We start from the raw sequence: 21,632 nt of genomic DNA, 5'->3' as shown, positions 1-21,632 counted from the left end.
TGTTTGTTTTCCCTGAAACCTGCACACTGCTTTGCATTTAAGGCATCACTGAGCAAATTCTCTCAGCCCTTTTCTAGGTGCATCCATGTGCTTTGGTTTTGCGTTGTTTGAGGTGTTTGTCTTCTATCAGTGCCTGTTGTGATGCTAGAGGTGAGCCACAGGAGTAAGATCAGGGCACTGGAGGAAGAAAGAAGTGAATGAGCCAGGACAACTCTGCATGTCTAGGATCCCTCACGCTGTGAAGTCTTGCAGGGGAAATGATGGAAGACTGAAAATTTGGGGATAGCCAAACCTAACCTGAGGTGGAGGACAGAGAAGGGGAAAAGATGTGGTATTCCCTGGTGCGTGTGGTTTGATGCTTTGCTTCTTTACCACTTGAAAGCGTCTTACCTTGTCCCTTTTCACAGGGGAGTGTGGACAGCTATTTCCTAGTCCCCTAAGGGAAATGCTAAACAGGGACCCAAGAAACCATACACCCAAATCCCATGAGCAGGCTGGGGTGCTCTGCTGCACTGAGCTCTGCAGCGCAGAGAGGCAGCGCGCTCGGTTCTGCTCAGGTAACACAAAGGCAAAGCACAGTGGCTGCAAATTAATTACTGGTAATGATGCCACTTCCCTGCAGAGCACAGCGATTTCTGCAGAAGGCACAAGGCTTGGTTTTGTGGAGTGCCCAGCCTGTAAAGATGCCTTCTGGCATCCCTGCCCTGTCCAGGAGCCCATCTGTTCCCAGTGGGAGCCACTGAGCCATCAGGCAGTGCCAGATGGAAGCACGTTTTGACTCATGGATCAGAGTCTATCGTTCCCAGTCACTTCTTTAATTGACAGAGTGAAAGAAGCCACATCTTCCTGCCCGGTTCTGACCGGGTTTGTAATTGAATTCAGCTCAACATCTCCGCTCCACCCCTCAGGGGCCCTTCAATTAATGATGGATTTTTTTTCTCGTCTTGGGAATTTCCCCTTGTTCCCATTCTTTTTTATTTAATAGGATCTGGTGACAAAACCAGTAGTAGTAAATCTCCCACCCCCCACTTTCTACCTTTTACAAAGGTGCCTCATGAAGAAAAGTGCTTGGGCATTAAAGGAGAGACAAGTGAACTTGAAAACGTGTGCAGCTTTCCTGTCTTTTGTTTATTCATCCCTTCTCTTGCTCCTCTCGGGTCTTTTGTTTCTCCTTGCCAAAGCTGCTTGCGTACACTTCACTCAGGATCTAATGAGACTGTTTTAGAAACTGCAAAGCTGAATTGGATCCTTCTTTTCCCCCACTCAGAGTCCAATGTCTGTTTAACCTTTCTCCCTTGGCATCCGTCTCTCCCGGCAACCTATTTGCAATGCCGGTGGTTGCAAAGAAATCCTAGTGCTGACTGGGTTTAAAATGGGGGTTGCTGGGGATGCGCGGGAGTGTGTGATACGCTGTCGGGTACAGTTTTTGGCTGGCTGCAGCAGGCAGTTATTCCATGGATCTGACTTGGCAGGGCTTGGAATGACCAGGCTAAGATGTAGAGGTTTTTCATTGCTCCTTGAAAGGGAAATGTGATTTACAAAGGGTGAGAAAGGACAGGGGTGGGCACTTCTCCAGCCTCTTCATCCCCTTCTAGTCTCTCTTCCCCTCCCCATACACCCCCTGGCTTTCCTTTTGGCATTACTATGTTGCTAATGATTTATTGCTGCATTAAAGCATTCAGTCATCATGGGAGAGATCTTGGGGTTTCTTAAACTGTTGGATCCCGTTGAACATCCTTGTTAAACTTCACCCTTACTGCTGCGTGCGGGGAGCTTCCCACACAGACCAAAGTTCGGTCCCAACCCACCGGTTCTCCCCCACATCGGTGACGTGCGAGTCCCTGCACGCAGGCGGCAGTGAGGGGAGGGTGTTTGGGAGAACGTGTCTCTGAAGCAGTGACTGTTTGGGGAATGTGCAGCGACAAGGGGATTGGGTTGGGTGGTTAACCAGGCGAGAACGTGGTGTCTCCAGCCCATGCTTTTAGAGAAAGGCCACAAACCCTGTCCTTGTCCTCGCCAGCCAGGGCTGGTGATGGGTGGGAGGAAAGCATGGAGGAGGTGATCCTTCCCTGACCCTCTCCTTGGTGGGCCACTCATCCTGCATACAGATGTGAGAAGGGACGAAGTTGCCCAGGTTTTGGAGGAGATCTGGGTCCATAATAGATGTTAACTGTCCGAAGGACTAAAGCTCTTTCCTCCTTCCCTGGAGCAGGAGAGCCAGGAAGATGCTCATACTCAGCAGGAAAGAGTTATATGAACCTCGGGATGTTGCATCCAGCCACCAGCTCCTGAGACCATTAAGACAGTGCCTTCACATGCTGCCGAAACTGGTTACATCCAGAACTGAGGACAATATTGCTCAGCAATATTCCAGGGATAACAGCGTCTTCCATCACTGGTGAGAGCAATAACCTGCTCTCCATGTGCTGAGAGCTCTTTCAGCTGGCAGGGACAGTCATAGCAACATGAGCTTGTGTCCTGCCTCCACCAGCTGTGAGGATGAGTTGTTAGGTTGTGCTGAGACATGGATGGGATCGTTGGCTTAGGGAGGTTTAAGTGAAATCAGTGGGAGCTGGACTGTTACCCTGCACTTGGACAGGGTTGTTCTTATGCCCCGTTTCTTTTGTGAACAGAAATAAGTATTATCAGGAGCCTGCACATGATTCCAGTTGAGGAGAGACACCTTCTGGAAGGGGTAGAGGATGATGGTGGTGTCCCAGGAGTCTGGGGAAGACCAGGGCTCTGTTGGACTTAGTGTGGTACAGATTGATATTGCAAGCTTGTGGTCAGGGTGGTTGGAAAAATCATTGCTGTCAGCAGGAGAGTGCTCAGAATTGAAGTAATCACCCTGATGATTTGTAGAACTGAGCTGCTGAGGACTTGTTCCCCAGCCCATGGGTCAGGAAAGGCTGTATCTTCCCTCCTTGCACTACCTGCTGCCTGGCTGCTCACAAGTTGAAGCTGGGCTTGATGATCCTTGTGGGTCCCTCCCAACTCAGGACATTCTATGATTCTAAGTGAGGAGCACCCCAGGTTCCTTCATCACCCTCACGGCTGCTTTTGGGCCCAGCTGGAGCTTCTGGCCCCATCCCACAGCAGTGCTGTTGTCCTGGGGACCCCAAGTCTGTTCTGGCTGTCTCCCAAAAGCTGTGGAGACCCAAAGGAGACATCCAGTCAGCTAAGATGCATGGCTTGATGGAAGGGAGAGACAATGCATCTGAGTTAAGGGGTGATTGTGTTACTGTGATGCATTAATGGGGAAATTAATTAAAGGACTTGATCAGGGCTGTAAAGTGAGCTGGTGGGGGGCTGAAAGCCTCCTAATGGGTGCTCTGCCCTGGGTTTTCTACGCTCTTGTGAAGCCAGGACATGCTGTTTTCAGACAATGCATCAACTCGATGCTAAGAGGCTTCCTAGAGGCACGTGGGGAGGAAGAAGCCGGTAGATACAGGGAAGCACTAAAGGGAGCAATGCTGAGAGATGCTGCTCTCACAGAGGGTCATGAAGAATCTGAACTCCCCTGTGACTTTGAACATGATCAGAAGCCTGGACACCACAACCCCAGACCTTCCCTGGCACTGATATGTCCTTGGAGGCACCTTCCCACATAAGGAATTGGGCAACAGATTAACCAGGTCCCTCATTCCAGCACGGGGCATCCAGCAGCTCTACTTACCTTTGTGTAATAAGGTTAAATCACTGTCTCATTAGAGCCCTCAAATTAAGTCACCACCTTGTTGGATCAATACTGTTTTCCATGATGCATTTGTGACACTAAGTCCGGGAGATGGATTGATGCTGGGAGGCTGAAGCGCTGCAGGGGAGCTCCAGTGAGACCCACTGCTGGGCAGGGTTTGTTATCGGGGAAAAATAGCAAATTTCTATGGAGAGCAGCAGCTGAGAGGCGAGAGGTGTGGTGGGGTAGGGACACGAGGACAGTGCCCGTGTTTCTTTGCACTTTGTAGGACTTGGTGCTGCACCCTGTTTCAGGCTTGCAGGGCTATTACAGGGAGAAGGTCCCTGTCTGTGAGAAGCCTGTGGCAGCGATGATGTCCTCCATGTGTGTCTGCACTAGAAGTTTGGGTTAAAATGGCCTGTTCTGTCCTTCCTCACACCCCCATTCCCCTTCCCTCTGAGCAAGGTCTGGGAGAGGAAGGGCCAAAGCAGCAGCTCCCCTGGGGCGATCACAGTGACATGCAGGGGTTTGGAACTGCCTGATGTCATCCTGACCCCTCAGCACAGGGCTGAGTTTGGTGGGGGGGTTGTGAGGCAGTTTGGGATCCTGGGCACCAGATCACTGTGCTCTGAGCTGCAGCCAAGCCAGAAAAAAATTTGTGACCAGAGTGAATCCTGACAACCTCAAATCCCAGCCCTGGGACATTTGCACTTCTGCTAGAATGGAGAAGCTTGGACTGGACATTCTTTGCCCTTTCCAGGAATGCAATGTGGACCAGAGACCACCCACCTCGTCCCATCTACCTGCCAGAGCTGAGGTCACTGCTGCATTTCTCGCCCCCAAATCCCCTGCCCAGTGCCTTTCCAACCTCCCTCACTGCTCTGCCCCCGGGACAGGATCCCCCAGTGCCGGGTGCTTGTTCAGCTGGCCGGAGGAGCAGGCAGGGGCTACAGCCCCTTCCTGCTGCTGCAGCTGAACACCAGACCGCTGGGAGCTGGGGAGCGAAATGGGACCAGTTGAGTGGGTGGACTGGGTGGATTTAACCCTTCCGGGACAAGCTTGGCTCTGTTGAACATCTCTGTGCAAAATCAGAGCCAACGCTTCCCAGCACCATCACTGGGAGCTGGGGGAACATTCAGAGGAGTGATTGTAGCTCTATAACCATTCCTCCCCCGCTAGACCCAAACACCTCCTGCCCCCAGGGTGCCCACATCACTTCCAAACCAGAACTCCAGGGTGGTGGCTGTGTTTTCTTTCTAAATCTGTAACAGCACCATTTATTTGAGATATTTGGCATCAAAAATGGGATTTCTCCTCTTAATCCCTTGCCAGACGTGCTCAGAGGTGACCTAGTGGCTGCCACAGCCTTGTATTTGGGCAGAGGTGGAGGAGTGGGTACCAAGGCAGCAGGTTGCTGCCCACCCTAAGGCATGAAGAGGGGTGAGTGGGTGCATCTGAGTAAAATACTGAAGCAAGAGGAGGAGGGCAAGGCTGATAAAAATGCCCAGAGCAGCTTTGGCAATGTGGACAATGAAGTGACACGGCAATTAGCTGTCACTTATTTTGAGGCTTATCATCTCTGACTTGTTTCGGAAACCTTGTTCTTTCTGTCCCAAGAGCCCTCTTAGGAGCTAAAGTGTTTCTTCAGCCCAAAGGTCTCTGATCTGGCTCCAGCAGTGATGCAGGAGAAAGTCCCGGGAGCAGGACAGGACCTGTTGAGAGGAGTGGGGGCGGCTGACCTCTTTGGATGGAAAAAGTCTGATTTCAAGGTGAGAGGAAGGAAGAAACTTTGATGTGTTTCTGGTGAGCAGTTCATGAGCTCATCCCTGGCCTGGGGAGAGGGCACAGAGCTCATGGTCGGGCTCTCTCTGCAGAAACAGAGCTGAGCAGTTTGTTCATCCCTGACTTGTTACGAAGCAAGAGAAAAACGCTCCTGCCGAGCACAGCCAGAAATAACCCAGGCCTCCAGCAGCCAAAAAGCTTCCAAGGGGGAATTTTAAAGTGCTGGGAATTTGGCCTCTCAGCGTGTACTTCGGGCTCTTCTGCTGTCGTAATGTCCCAGGCAGGGAAAGACAGACCCTGAGCACAGCCCTGCTCCTGGTGTCCAGCAACCAGCATCTCTACAGGGACCAGTTTGTTCCCAGGTCACCCCCAAGACCTGCTCGGGTGCTTTTTTCACCCCAGTCTTTTCCAGCACCGTCATCACTGTCACAGCTCCTGCCTTGGAAGGACACAGGTGATGGACAACTCTTGCCCTGTGGGATGTTCTTCAGGGGCTGTGATGCCCCAACATCCCTGAAGAGCCTTTCACCTTGTGTCTCTGGCTCAGGACGCCTATGAGATGAGAGCACCTCATTGTGACAGCACTGCTGCCGGTGAGACCAGAATGTGAATCTCCTTAAGGGAAATGTAATAAGGATAAATGAGTTTGATTGGTCCCATTGCCCACGGGAGGAAGGATTCAGGGGGCAGTTACAGACCTTCCCCATCTCTGGAAAGGACAGCTGATTCCTGAGCTATCCAGATGGGATTTGAGTCACGCTGTGAAGAAAACTGTCTCCCTGTGGCACATGTCAGAGGCTGCAGGGAAGATAAATGTTGCTTCATTGCTCTGGCCCCACTGTTCATTCACCCACAGGGATCTTCTGGCTGGCTTTTGTGTGTGTCAGCATCTTCTCACCACCCCAGAGCAAGGGCATCGCATGGCAGATGCTCCGTGGAGGAGGAGACACCTTGTCATGCAGCAACAGATCTGCTCCAGCTCCTGAGCGGCTCAAGGCTGCTCCATCCCTTTACTCTGGGATATAACCTGGTGCATTGCTTCGTTTCCTGTGTCCGTGGGAATTCTGCAACCTTTGGAAACCTCCTGTACCCCCTATCTGTCTTTGCACACCCCAAGCTGCCCCTCTGGTACAGGACACCAAGATGGAATGAACAGAGTGGTCTGAGCACATGCAGGAGGTCACTGAAGAGACGCTGGCCTTGTAAAACAGATCCCGTGATGGTTACAGGATCAGCTATTTATTTTAGGTTTTATAGGGGGCATTTTCCCTTACCAGGAGCTGGAGAATAGAGGACCCGGGTACCATCTGCCCAGGGGACTGGTGAATCATCCTATTTTCCAGTTAACTGCACTTGTTTGCTTTGGGAGATCTCCAAGTTAAGGGGGAAGAAAAAGAAAACTCAACCCATGGATCTTTTCCCACACAATAAGAAAAATGCCTTTTTTTTTTTCTTTTTCTACAAAAGCCAGTGTAACTCTGCTTTCACTTAGCAGTGGGCTGGGTAAAAATAGACAGTGAAGTCATGACGCCTTCAGAAGAAGAACCAGGTATGGCCTGGGAAGAGGGTGAGAGAAGTCAGAGCTGGGGGAGAGGGACAAAAAGCCAGCCTGATGGGGACATGCTGGGACAAGGAGAGCTGCTCACTCGGGTGCCTTGTGGTTTCCCTGGGCTGTTGCTGGGAGAGGCAGGAGGCTCTTTGGTGGATGCACCAGAGTTCACGTGATACGGATGTGGCAGTGGCCCAGCAAACACCAGGAGATTGGCTCTTTGCAAAACTGAGATATTTGGAGCTTGAGGCGTGCTGGAAAGGGAAGCCAAGGGGTTGTGCTCCTGCTTTCCCCAGGACCATATTGCTGCACTCTCTTCTCTTGGCTTTTTGCTCAGATCTGGCTTTTTTTCTCCTGTTTCATCACCATGCCAGGCTGTGAGCACGCTGGGCTGTTGGGAAGAAGGGTGCATATGTGGGGTTTTGATGTGTCCACCTCCGAGCAGGAGCCCTGGAAGCCACTTGGCCAGCTGGAGCACCAGGAGGTGCAGCTGACGCCCACATCTCTGTTCTGCTGGTGGGAGACTTCTGTGGCAAAGCCTTCATGGGGCTATTTGTGCAGGGCTGGGGCATGTCCTGAGCTCGGCCATGCTCTGTGCTGGGGTGGGTGCAGGTGAAGATCCTCTGGGACAGGGCCTCTCGGCATTTCTGCATCACAGGAGAAATCAAAATGTGCAGCCTGGAGAACAGGAGGCTGAAGGGAGACCTCATTGCTGTCTACAACTACCTGAAAGGAGGTTGGAGCATGGAGGGTGTTGGTCTCTTCTCCCAAGTAGCAAGTGATAAGACGAGAGGAAATGGCCTCAAGTTGCCCCAGGGGAGGTTCAGATTGGATACGGGGAAAAACTTCTTCATGAAAGGGGCTGTGGGGCATTGGAACAGGCTGCCCAGGGCAGTGGTGGAGTCACCATCCCTGGAGGGGTTTAAAAGGTGTTTAGATGAGGTTCTTAGGGACATGGGTTAGTGCTAGAGTTAGGTTAGGTTATGGTTGACTCGATGATCCTCAGGGTCTCTTCCAACTGAAATGATTCTCTGTTTCTTTGGCCTTCCATGGGTAGTTCTTTATGTGCTCAGAAATGACATGGTAGCTGCAAGGAGATGCCAATTTAATGTAACAAACGGATGCTGCACAACAAGGGGTCATGTACCCTGGCAGAACAGAGGGATCTGGACCTTCAGACTTTTAATTTTCAGGATACAAGGTAAAGAAGTTTTTGCCCTTTTACTTAAACAAAAAATTCCAAGGAAAACATAATCCCTGTCAAAACTTTAGCATCACCCACAAGGAAGGAACCTTTTATCAACAAGAAAATCCACATGGTGGGGGGGAAAAGATCCTTTTCTGCTCAGCAGCAAATGCTTCCACCCGCTTCTGGATGCTGAGCCGCGGTTTCTCTGCAGCAGGAGGCTGGAGGGGCGCAAGGGGGTATATCTGCATTTCTCCCTGATCAGTCACTGGAACCAGCATTATCGCTGGAACAATGGGCTCAGCCCAGGCCTGCCTTGCCAGAGAGGCTTCGCTGCAGAGCACCCGGATTTATTTTTGTCCAGGCTTGGAGCAGGATGCAGAGATCAGGTGACAGCGCCCGAGGAGCGTTTGGCATCGCCTGGTCCTGCCACCTTGTGTACACATGTCCACGGGAGCGATGAGCAGGCAGGGATGATGGAACAGGGCCTGGCACGCAGAGTGGCTGCAGTCATGTTACTGGATCCCTTTTTCTTGGCTGAGCCCACTCTGGTGACCAGTTTGCAGGAGAAGGGATGCTCTCTTGCAGTGTGGGGACCACTGATGCTCCTATTTGCCTGACATAGAATCACAGAATTGTTTTGGTTGGAAGAGACCCTTGAGATCGAGTCCAACCATAAGCTAAATCTAGCAGTAAACCATGTCCCTAAGAGACTCATCTTTATGCCTTTTAAACACCTCGAGGGATGGTGACTCCACCACTTATAGCTTTGCAACTCAGTCTAGGGAATCAAAATCAGTGTCTGAGCTTTGACAATGGGATTAGGGCCTGGAAACCAGTTTGTGATGGAATTGAGTTGTGGGCATTAAGGGAAGTGACCAAGGAGACATGCGAAGGACAGTGGCAGATTTGGGGAAGCCCAGCTTCCCAAGGGCTGGTGCAATGTCTTAATCTCTGAGTTTGCATCCTTTCCCTGTAGTTTCCATACTGGGTTGTGTCTGAGCAGTGCCTGAGAACCCAGTTTGTCCCCGGTGTCCCTGTGCTGTCCCAGAGGAGCCACCAGCCTCGCAGATGTGGCTGAGATAGTGGATGGGTCCATTGTGACCTTGAAGGGAGCCAAGTGCTCTGTGGCAGAGGCTGGGGTCACCCTGATCCCAGGGAACTCAAGCTGCAGTCTGTGAGTGGCATGTTGTCACCTTCCATGGGTCAGGCCATCCTGCAAAGAATCCCCTTTTATATAAATCCCAGCATGTGATGCAAAAGTTGAAGGAGCCTGCCCTGCCTCAGCAGGTCATTTCAGGCTTGGCTGAGCTTCTTTCCTCTCATGGGGATACTTGCCAGCATCTCGGAAATGGCACCGGTGTGATCTACAGCCCAGTCACAGCAACGTCAGCCGAGGAGCCGCTCACTGTGCTTCAGAGCAGCAAATACCCCTTGCAGCAGGAGGATGAGGATGGATGGAGCGGGAGCAGCCCCCTCTGCCAGCCCAGCGCCGAGCAGGAGGCAGTGATACCTGCTCTTGTGTCGGGAGCTCATGACCAGGTTCTCACATGCAGCAGGGACACGGTGACAATCCTGGCCTTGCCTGCTGTTCCCTGTGGTTTCTGTGGCTTCTTGTCATCTGTACAACAGATGATTTCTGTTGACACTGGGCCCCCAGGCGATGCTTTATGGCTTGTGGCATATGGAAAGCTATGGACCCCTCTGGCAGCAGTCACACTGAGTCTAAAACAGCTCCAGGGGACTGACCCAGCCACATTTCCCTGGATCACCACATTTGGGTGTCTGCGATGTCGAGATCAAAGAGCCTGTGTTCATCCACAGGACTGAAAACACCCAGTGGAAGAGATACAGGCACAAAGTACCATCCTCTCTTCACTGTCAGCATAGCCCTGACATTGCTGTGTGCAGAAAGGACACGAACACACGCAGAAAAGCAAAGTTGTGGATATTGCCCATCAGTCTTCACATGGGGAAGATTGCTGAACTGCTCTGCTGGGTGAAATCCTGCAGATGTTTAACACTGAGCTGACCACAGGAGCTGGCTGTGGTGTATGTGAGATGTGTACTGGGGATCCTCCCTGTCACCACATCGCTCTCTGCTTCCCCATCCCAGCAGGATGTGACCATCACTGGGGAGCCCACCGTGCCATCCCACTGCAGCAAATGTCCCAGCAGAGAGGGTTTTTCTTGCTGACAAGCTGCTTAGCAGATTATGGAAACAATAAAAGTAGTATTATCTTCAGTGGTGAGGCAGATGGTTTGGATGATTGGTTTGACTTTTAAGCTGGATTTGAGCTACGGATATTCTGCTTTTTAACAATTTTTGGCTGGTCAGACTCCGGCAGTGTAATCCCCAGATTCCTGCTCCCCTTAAATCTAGTTCTCTCTGTGCTGGGGGCTGCACAATGGAGACCTGTCCTGGGGGGGGACCATGGAGAGACCTGCATGGAGAGGACACCCAGACACCCACCGCCTGGGCAAGCAACCACCCAACCCCATTGTCACCACCATGGCCACCACTAGCCCTCTGCACACGGGGTGTCACCTCTGCCACCGCAGCCTTGTCACCCTGACCTTGTGGGGACAATGTCCCTCTCTGCTCCCACCCAGCGTGGGTGGCAGCGCTCTGCAAATCCATTGCTGGCAGGAGCCCAGACCTGAGCTTCTTCCCCCACCTCATTGTCTTTGTCAAAAAAAGAGATTTATTTAGTCTTTCTCCTAATTATCAGGAGCTGCGGACTTCCCCCCACCATCTGAGCGCCGTCACCAGCCCGCAGCGCTCCTGCTGCCGACACCGGGCGCCTGTTCTTGCCATCGCCCCCACACCGGCATCATTATGGTGCTGCCGTATGGCTCCAGCCAAATAAAAACCATCCTGGGGGGTTTCATCATTAACCCTGGTGCTGAGGAACATGCAGCACCCACCCAGGCACCAAGCAGGGTCTCATGTTATTAATTACCTTAATTACCTGGCCCAAACTCCCCAGCTGTCCTGCTTGAGAAAAGTCATCACACCCAGTGCATCCTTCATATTAGAATCATTTTTATTTAGCAAATCTCCAGAGCATTAAAATAAAACTCCCATAAAACAAGGGTCATCTTCACGTTTACATTGAATTAGTAAACTCGGCAAAAGAGGAAGACTTCTACAGAGGTCAAAGGTCATCCAAAACATCCCTGTAAGAGAAATAAACATCAGTTTTCTGATCCGATCACGAGCTTTGGTGCTGGTCGGCAGTCATCGGTGAAGCAGAGGGTACAGGAAGGAGAGAGGGAACGATGGGGGTGAAGAATGTGGACGACAGCTCTAGGCAGTTTGGTTCAGTCCTGCAACCAGGCAGAATAGTTTCCCTGCTGCACCCTCATCATGAAACACGGGGCGGGGGAAAAAATCTGGTTTAAGGGATGGGTTTGTGGTCTGTTTGCGAGTGGCACCTGCAGGAAGATGAACCTGGGAAGGCTGAAATGTGGCTGAACACTGGTGGGTACTGGGGAGCAGAAAGCAGCTGCTGGCAGTGGGATGTGAAGCTGTTTCTCCTGGGCCACAGTGCCCGATCTCCAACATCCTTTTCCTTCCCGGCTCCCGGGGGGCCTGGCAAAGCAGTGCCAGAGCTGCCAGGCTTATCTTTAGCTCTGTTCCCTCCCTCGCCCCCGCGCCCACCTCCTCACCACGGCCCCCACCAAAACACGCCATTATATAAACGCTCACAGAAACCATCTGGGGCTGAGTCAACCACCAACCCAAACGGACAGCAAACCCACCAGGCAGGGATGCCAGCCCCCAGATAACCGGGTTCTGGGGCCATCCCCCCCTTAATGCCATCCCTGAGAGTCTGGCACCCCTACCCAGCCCCTGTGCAGGATGAGCAGGGACCCTGGAAGGGGACAGCGAGAAATGCCCCAGCCTGGGCAACAGGTGTGATGCTTGGGGTCATCAGGAGAGGCTGGCAAAGAGGGCAAGGCCTAGTTACATGCAAATGAGTTATTGCCAAATTAAATGTGCCAGCTGCAGGCGAGGAGGCGGGGGAGCATTGATGGGCTGTTGCTCTGCCAGCTTGGACACGTCTTCTCTTGCCTCTCCATCCACAGCCCTGATATCCCATTGGAAACCCTTCTGTGCATCTTCCCCTAAAGCAGCATAACCATGCCCAGCTTGACTCCAAATTTATTCATTTGTGGTTTTTTTTCCCCCAAAACCTGGGGTCAGGACAGGGATCTCCTTCACCTCCTTTAAATCACTATTCTTCTCGGAGAGCAGTGTCGTGGCGAGCGTTCACGACCTGAACTTGGCAGCGTTGTGCTGATTCATGACAGCTTGTCACTGAAACTGCCTAAAACCGACACAAAAAGGGACACCAAGTCATGTGTTTGCCTTTCCCGAGCAGGGAGAAATGTGAAAGGTGAACGAAGTACGTAACGAGTGATAATTACATTCAGCACTGAAAAATTAAATCCATATTAATAAGACGGAATGTTATTACTAATAGAGGCCTTTTATAATTAAAAACAAAACCAAGCCAACAAACCTAGGTAAGGTTTTTAACCTTGACAGTGACCTTTTAACAACAAGTGTAAGGAAACCCCTAATTTTGTCCCACTCACACTTATTAATCTGTGTTAAGGAGAAACTCCAGTAGCCACTGTCCCAGTCTCCCCCCAGATGCTGGGGGCTGGTTCCCCAGCACTTTCCTGTTATAAAGCGGGATGAAACCCGGCATGGGATGGCCTGGGATGTGGCACAAGGAATCGGAGAGCTCTTGGCATTGCCATTCATGGCAGGCAGAGGGGGAGAAAGGAGTTGGAGAGGGTCCACCTTAATGCAGGATGAAAAAGCAAATTGCCAGCAGGAGAGCGGAGATACTGCGCTGTTACTATGGTTACCCCCAGAGAACACAGAGCATCCCTGGGTACCAGTACCCGAGCTGCTCCCGGCCACCCGGAATGGAACTGGAACAATTTGAGTGGGCAGGGGAACAAATTCGGAGGCGTTCGTAGGGTCTGAGCTTCTCAAAGCAGCCAGGAGAGAGGATGCACCCAGGCTGGGTGGAGAAGCAGCATCTCCAGTGCTGACGGGGCGAAGTTCCTGCCCCTGCATCTCTGAGACGTGGTACATCGATGTGTTTGAGCCAAACCCATCCATGAAAAGACACTTTGCTTTTGGGTTGGCCAGAAACCTCTGGAAGGGCACAGAGAGATGCCTCAGGTCCCCTGAAGCCGAAGGGAAAGAGGCAGGAGGGCAGTCAGCAAGGGCTGGGGTAATGCCGAGTTTAGAGAGGGTTTTAGTATTTAAAGACATCTTGAGTCTTGAAAGTGGAGGTTGCCGGCTAAGAAACAGCCCCAACCTCAGCATCCCTGCCAAAAACACCCTGGCCATGCCTGCGAGGCATAAGCAAGGTCCTTCCCTGCAGAGTTTAGTTCTAACTCCTGAAGATGAGGATGGTCGGAGTGGAAGTAAAGCAAGGACTGAATGTCCCGGTAGCACATTTCCCAGGGTGCCAGCGTCAGCTTGGCTCCCCAGGGATTTCTGCTACAAGCAGCCACTGAGGGAGGAATTCTGGAGGCAGCGGAAACCATCCCCAGGGAGCTGCCGACTCCCGAATCATTAAATGCTTCCACAAACGAAGTGATGGGTTTTGTAGTGCAAACTGCTGCGCAAGAAGCAAACCCCAGGAGCGGAGCCACCAGAGTTCGGGAAGCTGCTGCACGGGCCAGTGCTTGTTCCAGGAGAGATGCTGCGAGAGCATCCCCTGCATCCTCCTTTTCGAGATCCATCTCCTGGTTTGGAGGAGAGCAGGGAGGTTTTTCCCATCTCACCTCCTGCCTGTAACAACCCATTACCTTCCTCAATAACCCCCAGCTCCTCTAGTCAGCAAGAAAAAAGCTTCCAGAAAAGCATCTGGTCCAGATTTAAAGGCATTAAGAGACAGAGATTGGTAGCTTGTTCTAATAGCTAATAATTATTAAAAGATCACTCCTTATTTCCAAGATGGATTTGTCTGGCTTCAGCTTCCAGGAAGAGTTGGTGATTATGCTTTTCCCTGGTAGATTAAGTTACCTCTTTATACCAGTGTATTCTTCCTGTGACAAATACTGTAATCAAGTCACCTCTCAGCCTCCCGCTTTGATAAATTAAACGGGCCGTGCTCTTGAATCACGCTTAGCCTCGGACCTATCTTTGGTGATCAGACTGAGTGGCTGGTAGTGATTTCTTTTTTATGACTAAAAATGCTCCCTTATGGTGGAAGGGATGGAGCCGATGGGACCAAACTGATGCTCATCAGTGGATGGAAGCTATCAGTCACCAGTTACCAACCTGGATTCAGACCTGTGACCAGCCTGGGAAATGATGATGAATTATTTCTCCAGGTTGTCTTGGCACAGGGACCCTGTTCCCTGCAGCAGCCAGGTGCGAAAACCAGGAGGAAAATCCAGAATAGCAAAACCAGGGGCTCTGTGTCCAGCAGGCCATTAACCTCTCCATAAATAGCATCCACAGACTTGCTCTGCTTTCCTTCGACCGTGACGTACCATTAAAGACATTTAAACTGTCACTTGGCCGCAGCACGGTGTCCCCTGAGGTCCCCGCAGGAGGCGATGCCCGTAGGAAATAGATCCTTGTGGAGCCCAAGGGCGACCAAGGTCGCTCAGGGAAGATTTGTTGGGTCAGTCTCGGATGGCTGGGCTCTTTCTGCCTGGGCTACGGACATGGATTTTTCCCCATCTCCGGGCTCCCCGCATGGCTGAGACGCTGCGATCCGGTCCCCTGGTTAAAGCCCATCAGGGGGATGCAGCAGAACAAGCGGTACCCACATGCGGGGCTGTGCAGGCGGGTGGGATCCTGCATCCCATCCCATCTTGTCGAGCATCCCTGCAGCCCCTTCCCTAGCAGAGAGGAGAAATTACCCTCTCCTGCAGAATAACGAGGAAAATTCAAATTTGGGCTTCCTGCTCCTACCTAGAGGCAGCAAGACAGACATTTGCTGGAAGGCTCCTGAAAAACATCTGTACTTGTACTGCTGGACCCCAGTCTTGCTCGAAGTTTGCTGCACATATATATTATACGTGTGACAAGTGACAGCCTCCAAACCACATTTGAAGTTTGATGCCGGCACACACTTCCTTATGATCTTTAAAATATACAGCATGACGCAAGATATTTTAAATAGATCAAAATACATTTATTACATATTTATATTATTTTCTCTATTCTATTTATATCTTTTGGAGACTCTTATATATAATATATATAATATATTTAAAATAACATAAAATTGGCCAGTTTTGTTATCTGAAATACATTTTACAAATATATATATACATTGTCACATATATCTCAAATATATGTGCAATGAGACAGAGAAACAGGGGAGGTGGGAAAGGTACGGATACTTCCATTGCATCCATCAGCTCCTCTATCGCTGCAAATCACCATCACCCCAGCGAACGGACTCAGCATTTTCCCCCTGGGAAACCAGTGCTCCCAGTTGCCAGCCTGCCCGTGTGAACCGGTGCTGTGTCTCAGTCCCCAAACCACCTGGGGCAAAGGCTGGGGGAGCACTGGGGTGTGTTTTGAGGGGGGATATGGAGGAAAGATGTTGCCCCCGGGAGGGGGCAGTGGGACAGATGTGCACAGGGGTCAGCAAGGTGATGGGTGACATTGGGTCGGGCACCATCCAGTGTCCCCTCCCTGCTCCAACCCCTACCCTGCACCAACCCCCCCGTGGCAGCATCCCTGAATTGGGGGGGGTGGGAGAGCAGGATGCGGCCGGAGCGCCACACACTCGTTTTGTCATGTGAGAAATGAGGTGGGGGGGGACACAGGGGATTCTTTTGGTTGTCAGCGTGAGAGGAAAGGAAAGAGCAGGAGGGTTTAAAAATAAATGTATTTGTTCTGCCTTATTAAAGATAGAAAAGGTGGCTCTGAATTCATCTCCTACAAAAGGTTTGAAGGTCAAGCAAGCACCGAATCGCGAAAGGTTAAGCGCTAAGTGATTGTCCCAGCCCTAAAAGACTAAGTGCACTAAATTTGGTTATGAGAAGCTCAAACTCATCCTGATGGCCCCTGGGAACCCCCGCGAACCCCTGCTCGGCTGAATGGGACACATCACACATTTCGGGGGGCAGAGGATGCTCTTTCCAGCCAATGGTTTTGGGGTGAATCCAAGCGGGAGCAACAGCAGGTCCAGTCCCTGGTCCCCCATCCCTGGTCCCCAGTCAGGGAGCTGCTGCTGCCAGAGCTGCCCTGAGCAAGGACAATCCCTGCGGGATGCTGGCCAAGAGGATTAGAGGTTCTTTCCTTTCTTGGACTCCCACCATCCTCCAAGGATCAAGTGTAACACTGGAGTTAACTCCATGGATAGAGCGGCCTCTGCTCGGTGGCTGTTTGTTGGGGGGGGGGGGGGTGGGACGTGTCCCCTTGCTCAGCACTGAGCCCCTTCCCGCTGGGATCCCGCTCCATCCCTCCTGTGACCAACACCACAACCCGCACCCCAAGAGCATCCTCGTGCCTTTCCAGTCCCTCCGGGGAACCTGAGCACTGAACAAACATCACTTTTTGGCTATTTTCACCTTTTTTTTTCTTTTTTCCCCCCTTTTCTTTGACAATCCAAGTGATTAAAACGACCACTGGGCAACCTTCCCAATGCCCCCTGATGGTAGGAAAAAAAGACCAGTAGCTCAGCACACTCACAGGTAGGCAAAAATAAGATTTATACACTATGTACCAGCGTGGTCCATGGCCAGGACGAGCACTATACAGTATATATATGACAACTTGCCAGAGCTAGATCCTCACTAGTGGGGTTTGGGGAAGGGGGTGCATGAACGGGGGCTGGGGAGGGTCCGAACCCCCCTCGCTGTGCCAGCCACGGGTGCTCCCCAGCCCAGTTCACAGCCTCCTACGCAGCAGTTTAAAAATACATCTGTATGTATTAGTCTATTCTCCCAGGTAACACTGTACAATCATAGAAGTTTCTTTAAAAGCAATAATTTACTTAAAGACATCTCTATTTCTCTTTTGTTTTTATACAAATATTTACTGTGAGATATATATATATTTATAAAGAAATTAACCCTCTGAGAACTCTACAGCAGCAAGATGTGCACCTTTTTAAATAATTATTGTTTATTCAAAAGAATCTAAAATCACTTAAAAGCATTTAAAAAAAAGAAAGAGTAGTGCGCACACAAAATCTCTCTGCACCCCAATCCGTCCTTCCCGCCGCCCCAGATGCTATGGGGCAAAAAGCAGGTGCCAAAACCATCTCCCCTGGGAGCAAAGGGACCAGCAATGGGATGGCGTCTGCATTCGCTGCCCTAGAAACACACGGGTTGTGGCTGAAGCCTGATGGCACATCCCTGTGTGTCCCCATGTTTGGGGACAGCCCATTCAGGGGACTCAGTGCTGAAATGGCCATCACCCTCCTGGTACTGTCCCCAGGGATGTTTTCTCCCCGGTTTTTAGGGGAAAACCAAAAATAGAGCAGCCCCTTGGTGGGGAGCACGGGATCGTGGTGATGGACACTGGTGGGAACAGGGTGGGGAGAAAACTCTGCGGGGACAAAGACCCCGGTCCCCGTCTCATGAGATGCGATGCTGAGGGGCATATGGCAGCGGGGGGGGACACGAGGGCAGCCGCTTCCCAGAGCCCTGTGCAAGAAGGAGATGAAGGCGTAGGACAAATCCTGCCTCTGCCACCAATGTCTGGACATGCCACGGCAAGTTCTAACCCAGGACACGTCTCCCTTGGTGGGGGTGTGGGGGGAAAAGCACCGGGAGCTCATCACAGCCAAAATGCTGCCAAGGACCCCACTCTTGACCGCTTCTCCCCATGGCTGGGTGCTGCCAGGGCTCCACACCCAGGGCTGGGTGCGGGATGCCTACAGGTACCGAAGGCTTTTCCTGGAGCCCCAGTGGAGCAGGGAGCCAAATTTTGGCTCCCAGAGCACCAATGAGCAGCACAACTGGGATGAAGGGACCTGCAACCTACATCTTCCAGCTCCTTCCCTCTGTGCAAAGGCAGGAGCAGGGATGAAGCAAAGGCTTCCTGTGCACAGAGGGGGTTGCCTTGTGCCTGAGCACAAGCTAAACCAATGTGCCATCCTAAACCAAGGCCAGACTAAAACGCAGCGGACAGTGGGATGCAGGCGCTGCCGCAGGGGTAGAGCAAAAGGGACAACAGGCGCAGGAGGAGTTTGCATCTCTAAGGCACAATCCAACTTGAGGCTGGGACACGGGGAGGGGTTGAAGTGCAAGACAGGGGGGGTCTTCTCGACTGGCATCTGTAGGTTTTGGAAAACCATCTACCTCCAAAGCAGCACTCACCAGGGAATGGGGAACACATAAAGCCCAGCCTGGCGGGGAGACAGCTCCTGTGCCAGCAGTGCAACTCAACAAGATGACTTTCACATTGATTTCCACGTTTGAAATGATTTTTCAAGGGAGAAAATACCAAATGGGTTGGAAAAGTGGGAAAAGTACCCAAATTTGAGAGCTTTCCACTCTCCTTTTTGTGCTTTTTGCTATTTCATCCTAGTTACAGCAAAACATGAATTCCCCATTGGAGGTGCTGGGCTAGACTAAACACTTCAGCAGCTGGTGCCCCACACACAATTTCCACCCTGAAGATCAATAGTTCCAGAAACTGGTTAATTACTGTGTTTACAATGCATCTTTCTATTACAGCCTTCCTTTTCCTTGTTAGCTACTTTTGCCAATAATTAAGCTACTCACTGTCACTGCCACAGACCTCCAGCCACTTACGTTTGTTTTCTGCCTATAAAAAAAATCCACACCCCAAAATTGGATGCAGTCTTGACTTCTCTCTCTTGTATCTACCCAGCAAGTCACCCCTTGAAAGACCCCAGTGGCTTATTCATTCCTTTGTTATTTTTTAAAAAATACTGAATCATTTATTTCAGATTTATTATTATTATTGTTGTTATTATTATTATTATTTCGGTAAACAGTCTCCCAAATTGTATGGTGAAAAAATTAGAAACCCTCTCACCTGCCCTCTCCCCTGTTTTTCCCCTAATTAAAAAGAAGTATGTTAGTGTTGCATGTTATTTCAAGTGTTGTTCTTGTGCAACTGAATCAGACCACCTGCCAGAAGGAGCGATTATTGTCGTTGTTGCTGCTCGGTTAAAAGATAAAAGGAAAAAAATAAAGAGAGAGAGAAAGATTTGTTTCCTGATATTTCCTCTTTTTGGATCTCGCAGTGCTCAGCTCCACGAAAACGCTGGCGTTTTCCCCGCAGGGAGAGCAAAGCCCTGTGGGGCCGCATGGGGCGAGCACCTGCCCGTGCCCCACGAACACTCCTCTCTCCGCCCATCCATCTGTCCGTCCGTCCGTCCGTCCGTCCCCCCAAAGCCACCAGCCCCTCCGCGGGCGCCGGGCGCGGGGGACGTGCCGTGGGCTGTCGCCGTCCCCTCTTGCCGACCGCTCAGTGGTTATTGCGATGAAACTGAAAACTATGAACGATACTAATTTCTCAAGCATTCCTATGGCACTTGCATTGTTCTGCATAATTTGAGCGGGTTGTAGGGGAAGAGATTAGAGGAGGAAAAAAAATACCCTCAGAAAAGTCAATGGAAGGACCAAGAGTCATATTTCCGACTCCCTCCTGTACGACCGCTGATCCAACGCTATCGTGGCTTGAAGTCTATCAAACTCGTGCCTATTGTCTGGGCTCAGGTCCTCCAAACCCCGGCTGTCATCATCTTCCTCTTCCTCATCACGGCTCATGAAGGCCAGCTCGTTCTCGTAACAGAAAGAGTTGGTGCTGGGCAGGAGGAATTTGTTCTCCACCAAGTCCTTGGCGCTGCAACGAGGGGTGGATGGGACCTCGTAGGTTTTGTGGAAGTGGGAATAGTCTACTTTGTACTGGTTTTTCTCCTCAAACAAGACAGGCTCGAAGCGGTGGCCCCAGAGGATCTCGCTGGCCAGGTAGGAGCTCCGAGCTTGCGTTGTCATAGCGGTGGCTTCTACCATGCCTTCCAGGATGACCACGATCTCAAAGTCATCTGTCTCCAAGTCCTGGCGGCTGATCCCAAACAAGGGGCTGTCTTCGTTGATCTCGTGGAGAATGGTGATCGGAGACACCAAGAAGATACGGTCCAAGCCTTTATCAAACCCCACATCAATGTCTATTTGGTCAAGAGGGATGTACTCCCCTTCTTCTGTGATCCTGGGCTTAATTAGCTGAGCTCGTACATGGGCTTCTACTATGTGGCTTTTCCGGAGATTCCCAACTCTCCACATCAGGCAGAGTTTTCCATCTCTCATTGCTACTACTGCGTTATGGCTAAAAAGTAATGTCTGCGCCCTTTTTTTGGGCCTGGCCATCTTTGCCATTATTGCACCAATCATGAAAGAGTCAATTATACACCCCACGATGGACTGAACCACCACCATGAAGACCGCGAGCGGGCACTCCTCTGTCACGCAGCGGAAACCGTAACCAATAGTCGTTTGGGTCTCAATGGAGAACAGAAAAGCAGCCACAAAGCCATTGACCTGCAGAACACAAGGCTTGAAGGTATCATCTCCACCTGGGTTTTCTAGGTCTCCATGAATGAGTGCAATTAGCCAGAAAATCAGCCCAAACAATAACCAGGACACCAGAAATGCCAGGGAAAAGAGCAAAAGCATATACCTCCAGCGGATGTCAACGCAGGTGGTGAACATGTCTGCAATGTACCTCTGTGGCTTGTCATCCATGTTGGTGAACTCCACGTTGCACTGACCGTTCTTCTTTACAAACCTGTTCCTGCATTTCCTCCTGGTATGGATTTTCCCATTGCCAAAGCCGTTAATACCTGGCATGGTGGTCAACCTCAGCCCGTCTTCCTCGGAGGACACGATGCTGTAAGGGTTGACTCTGCCCGCAGTCATCCCTGAGCCAAGCCCACAGTGAAGGTGAATGGTCTTGTGACTCCCAGTGACCCCCTGGCCCACCCCTGCCCACCCCCCAAATTCTGTTGTGGTGGAAGAGACGTCCCAAGCTTCCACGTCTTGGCTGCCACGTCACCACGTGGATCCCGTGAGGGGCTCTGCAATGAGAAAACAAAGACATGGATGTTACCTCTCACGGCAAAGGGACACAAGGGGGTGTTTGGCCTTGGGTCTGGTGAGGTGGGTGACTGCATGTTGAGTTAGGACGCCGACACTGCCCCAACTCTCCCTCCTATGGCTAAGGCTTTTCCCCAGAAACACATGGGAGGAGGGAAAAAAGTCTTAGAGTTTGTTCTCTCATACTACAAAGCGAGTGAGCACGCTTTGCTGGGGAGATGTGGAATTTGTGGGACCTCAATGACACAGGTGGATGAAAAAGATCGGGTAACACTGGAGTCTCTCCCCTTTGCTTTTCTCATGAGCTCCATGGTCAGAGCAGGGTCCAGGCCGCTGGAGAGGAAAGTAGAAAGGCCAAGCTGCTC

At 51.2% G+C, this 21,632-nt stretch overlaps 1 protein-coding gene across 2 annotated transcripts in view; it reads right to left on the bottom strand.

Annotated features, from left to right (window-relative positions):
* Window positions 1-16,888: 16,888 nt before the first annotated feature.
* LOC136108785 (ATP-sensitive inward rectifier potassium channel 12) overlaps window positions 16,889-21,632 on the bottom strand; it is a 32,438-nt gene continuing 27,694 nt past the window's right edge. For both annotated transcript variants that reach the window (XM_071815118.1, XM_065850907.2), the window contains exon 3: window positions 16,889-21,248. In XM_071815118.1, the coding sequence (XP_071671219.1) occupies window positions 19,801-21,090 (1,290 nt within the window). In that variant the 5' untranslated portion in view covers window positions 21,091-21,248 and the 3' untranslated portion in view covers window positions 16,889-19,800. The remainder of the gene's footprint in view (window positions 21,249-21,632) is intronic.

The sequence above is a fragment of the Patagioenas fasciata genome, chromosome 15 (assembly GCF_037038585.1).
Source record: "Patagioenas fasciata isolate bPatFas1 chromosome 15, bPatFas1.hap1, whole genome shotgun sequence".
NCBI classification, from domain to species: domain Eukaryota; kingdom Metazoa; phylum Chordata; class Aves; order Columbiformes; family Columbidae; genus Patagioenas; species Patagioenas fasciata.
The sequence above is the reverse complement of the archived record's forward strand: the minus strand, read 5'-3'. Positions and strand labels throughout refer to the sequence as shown.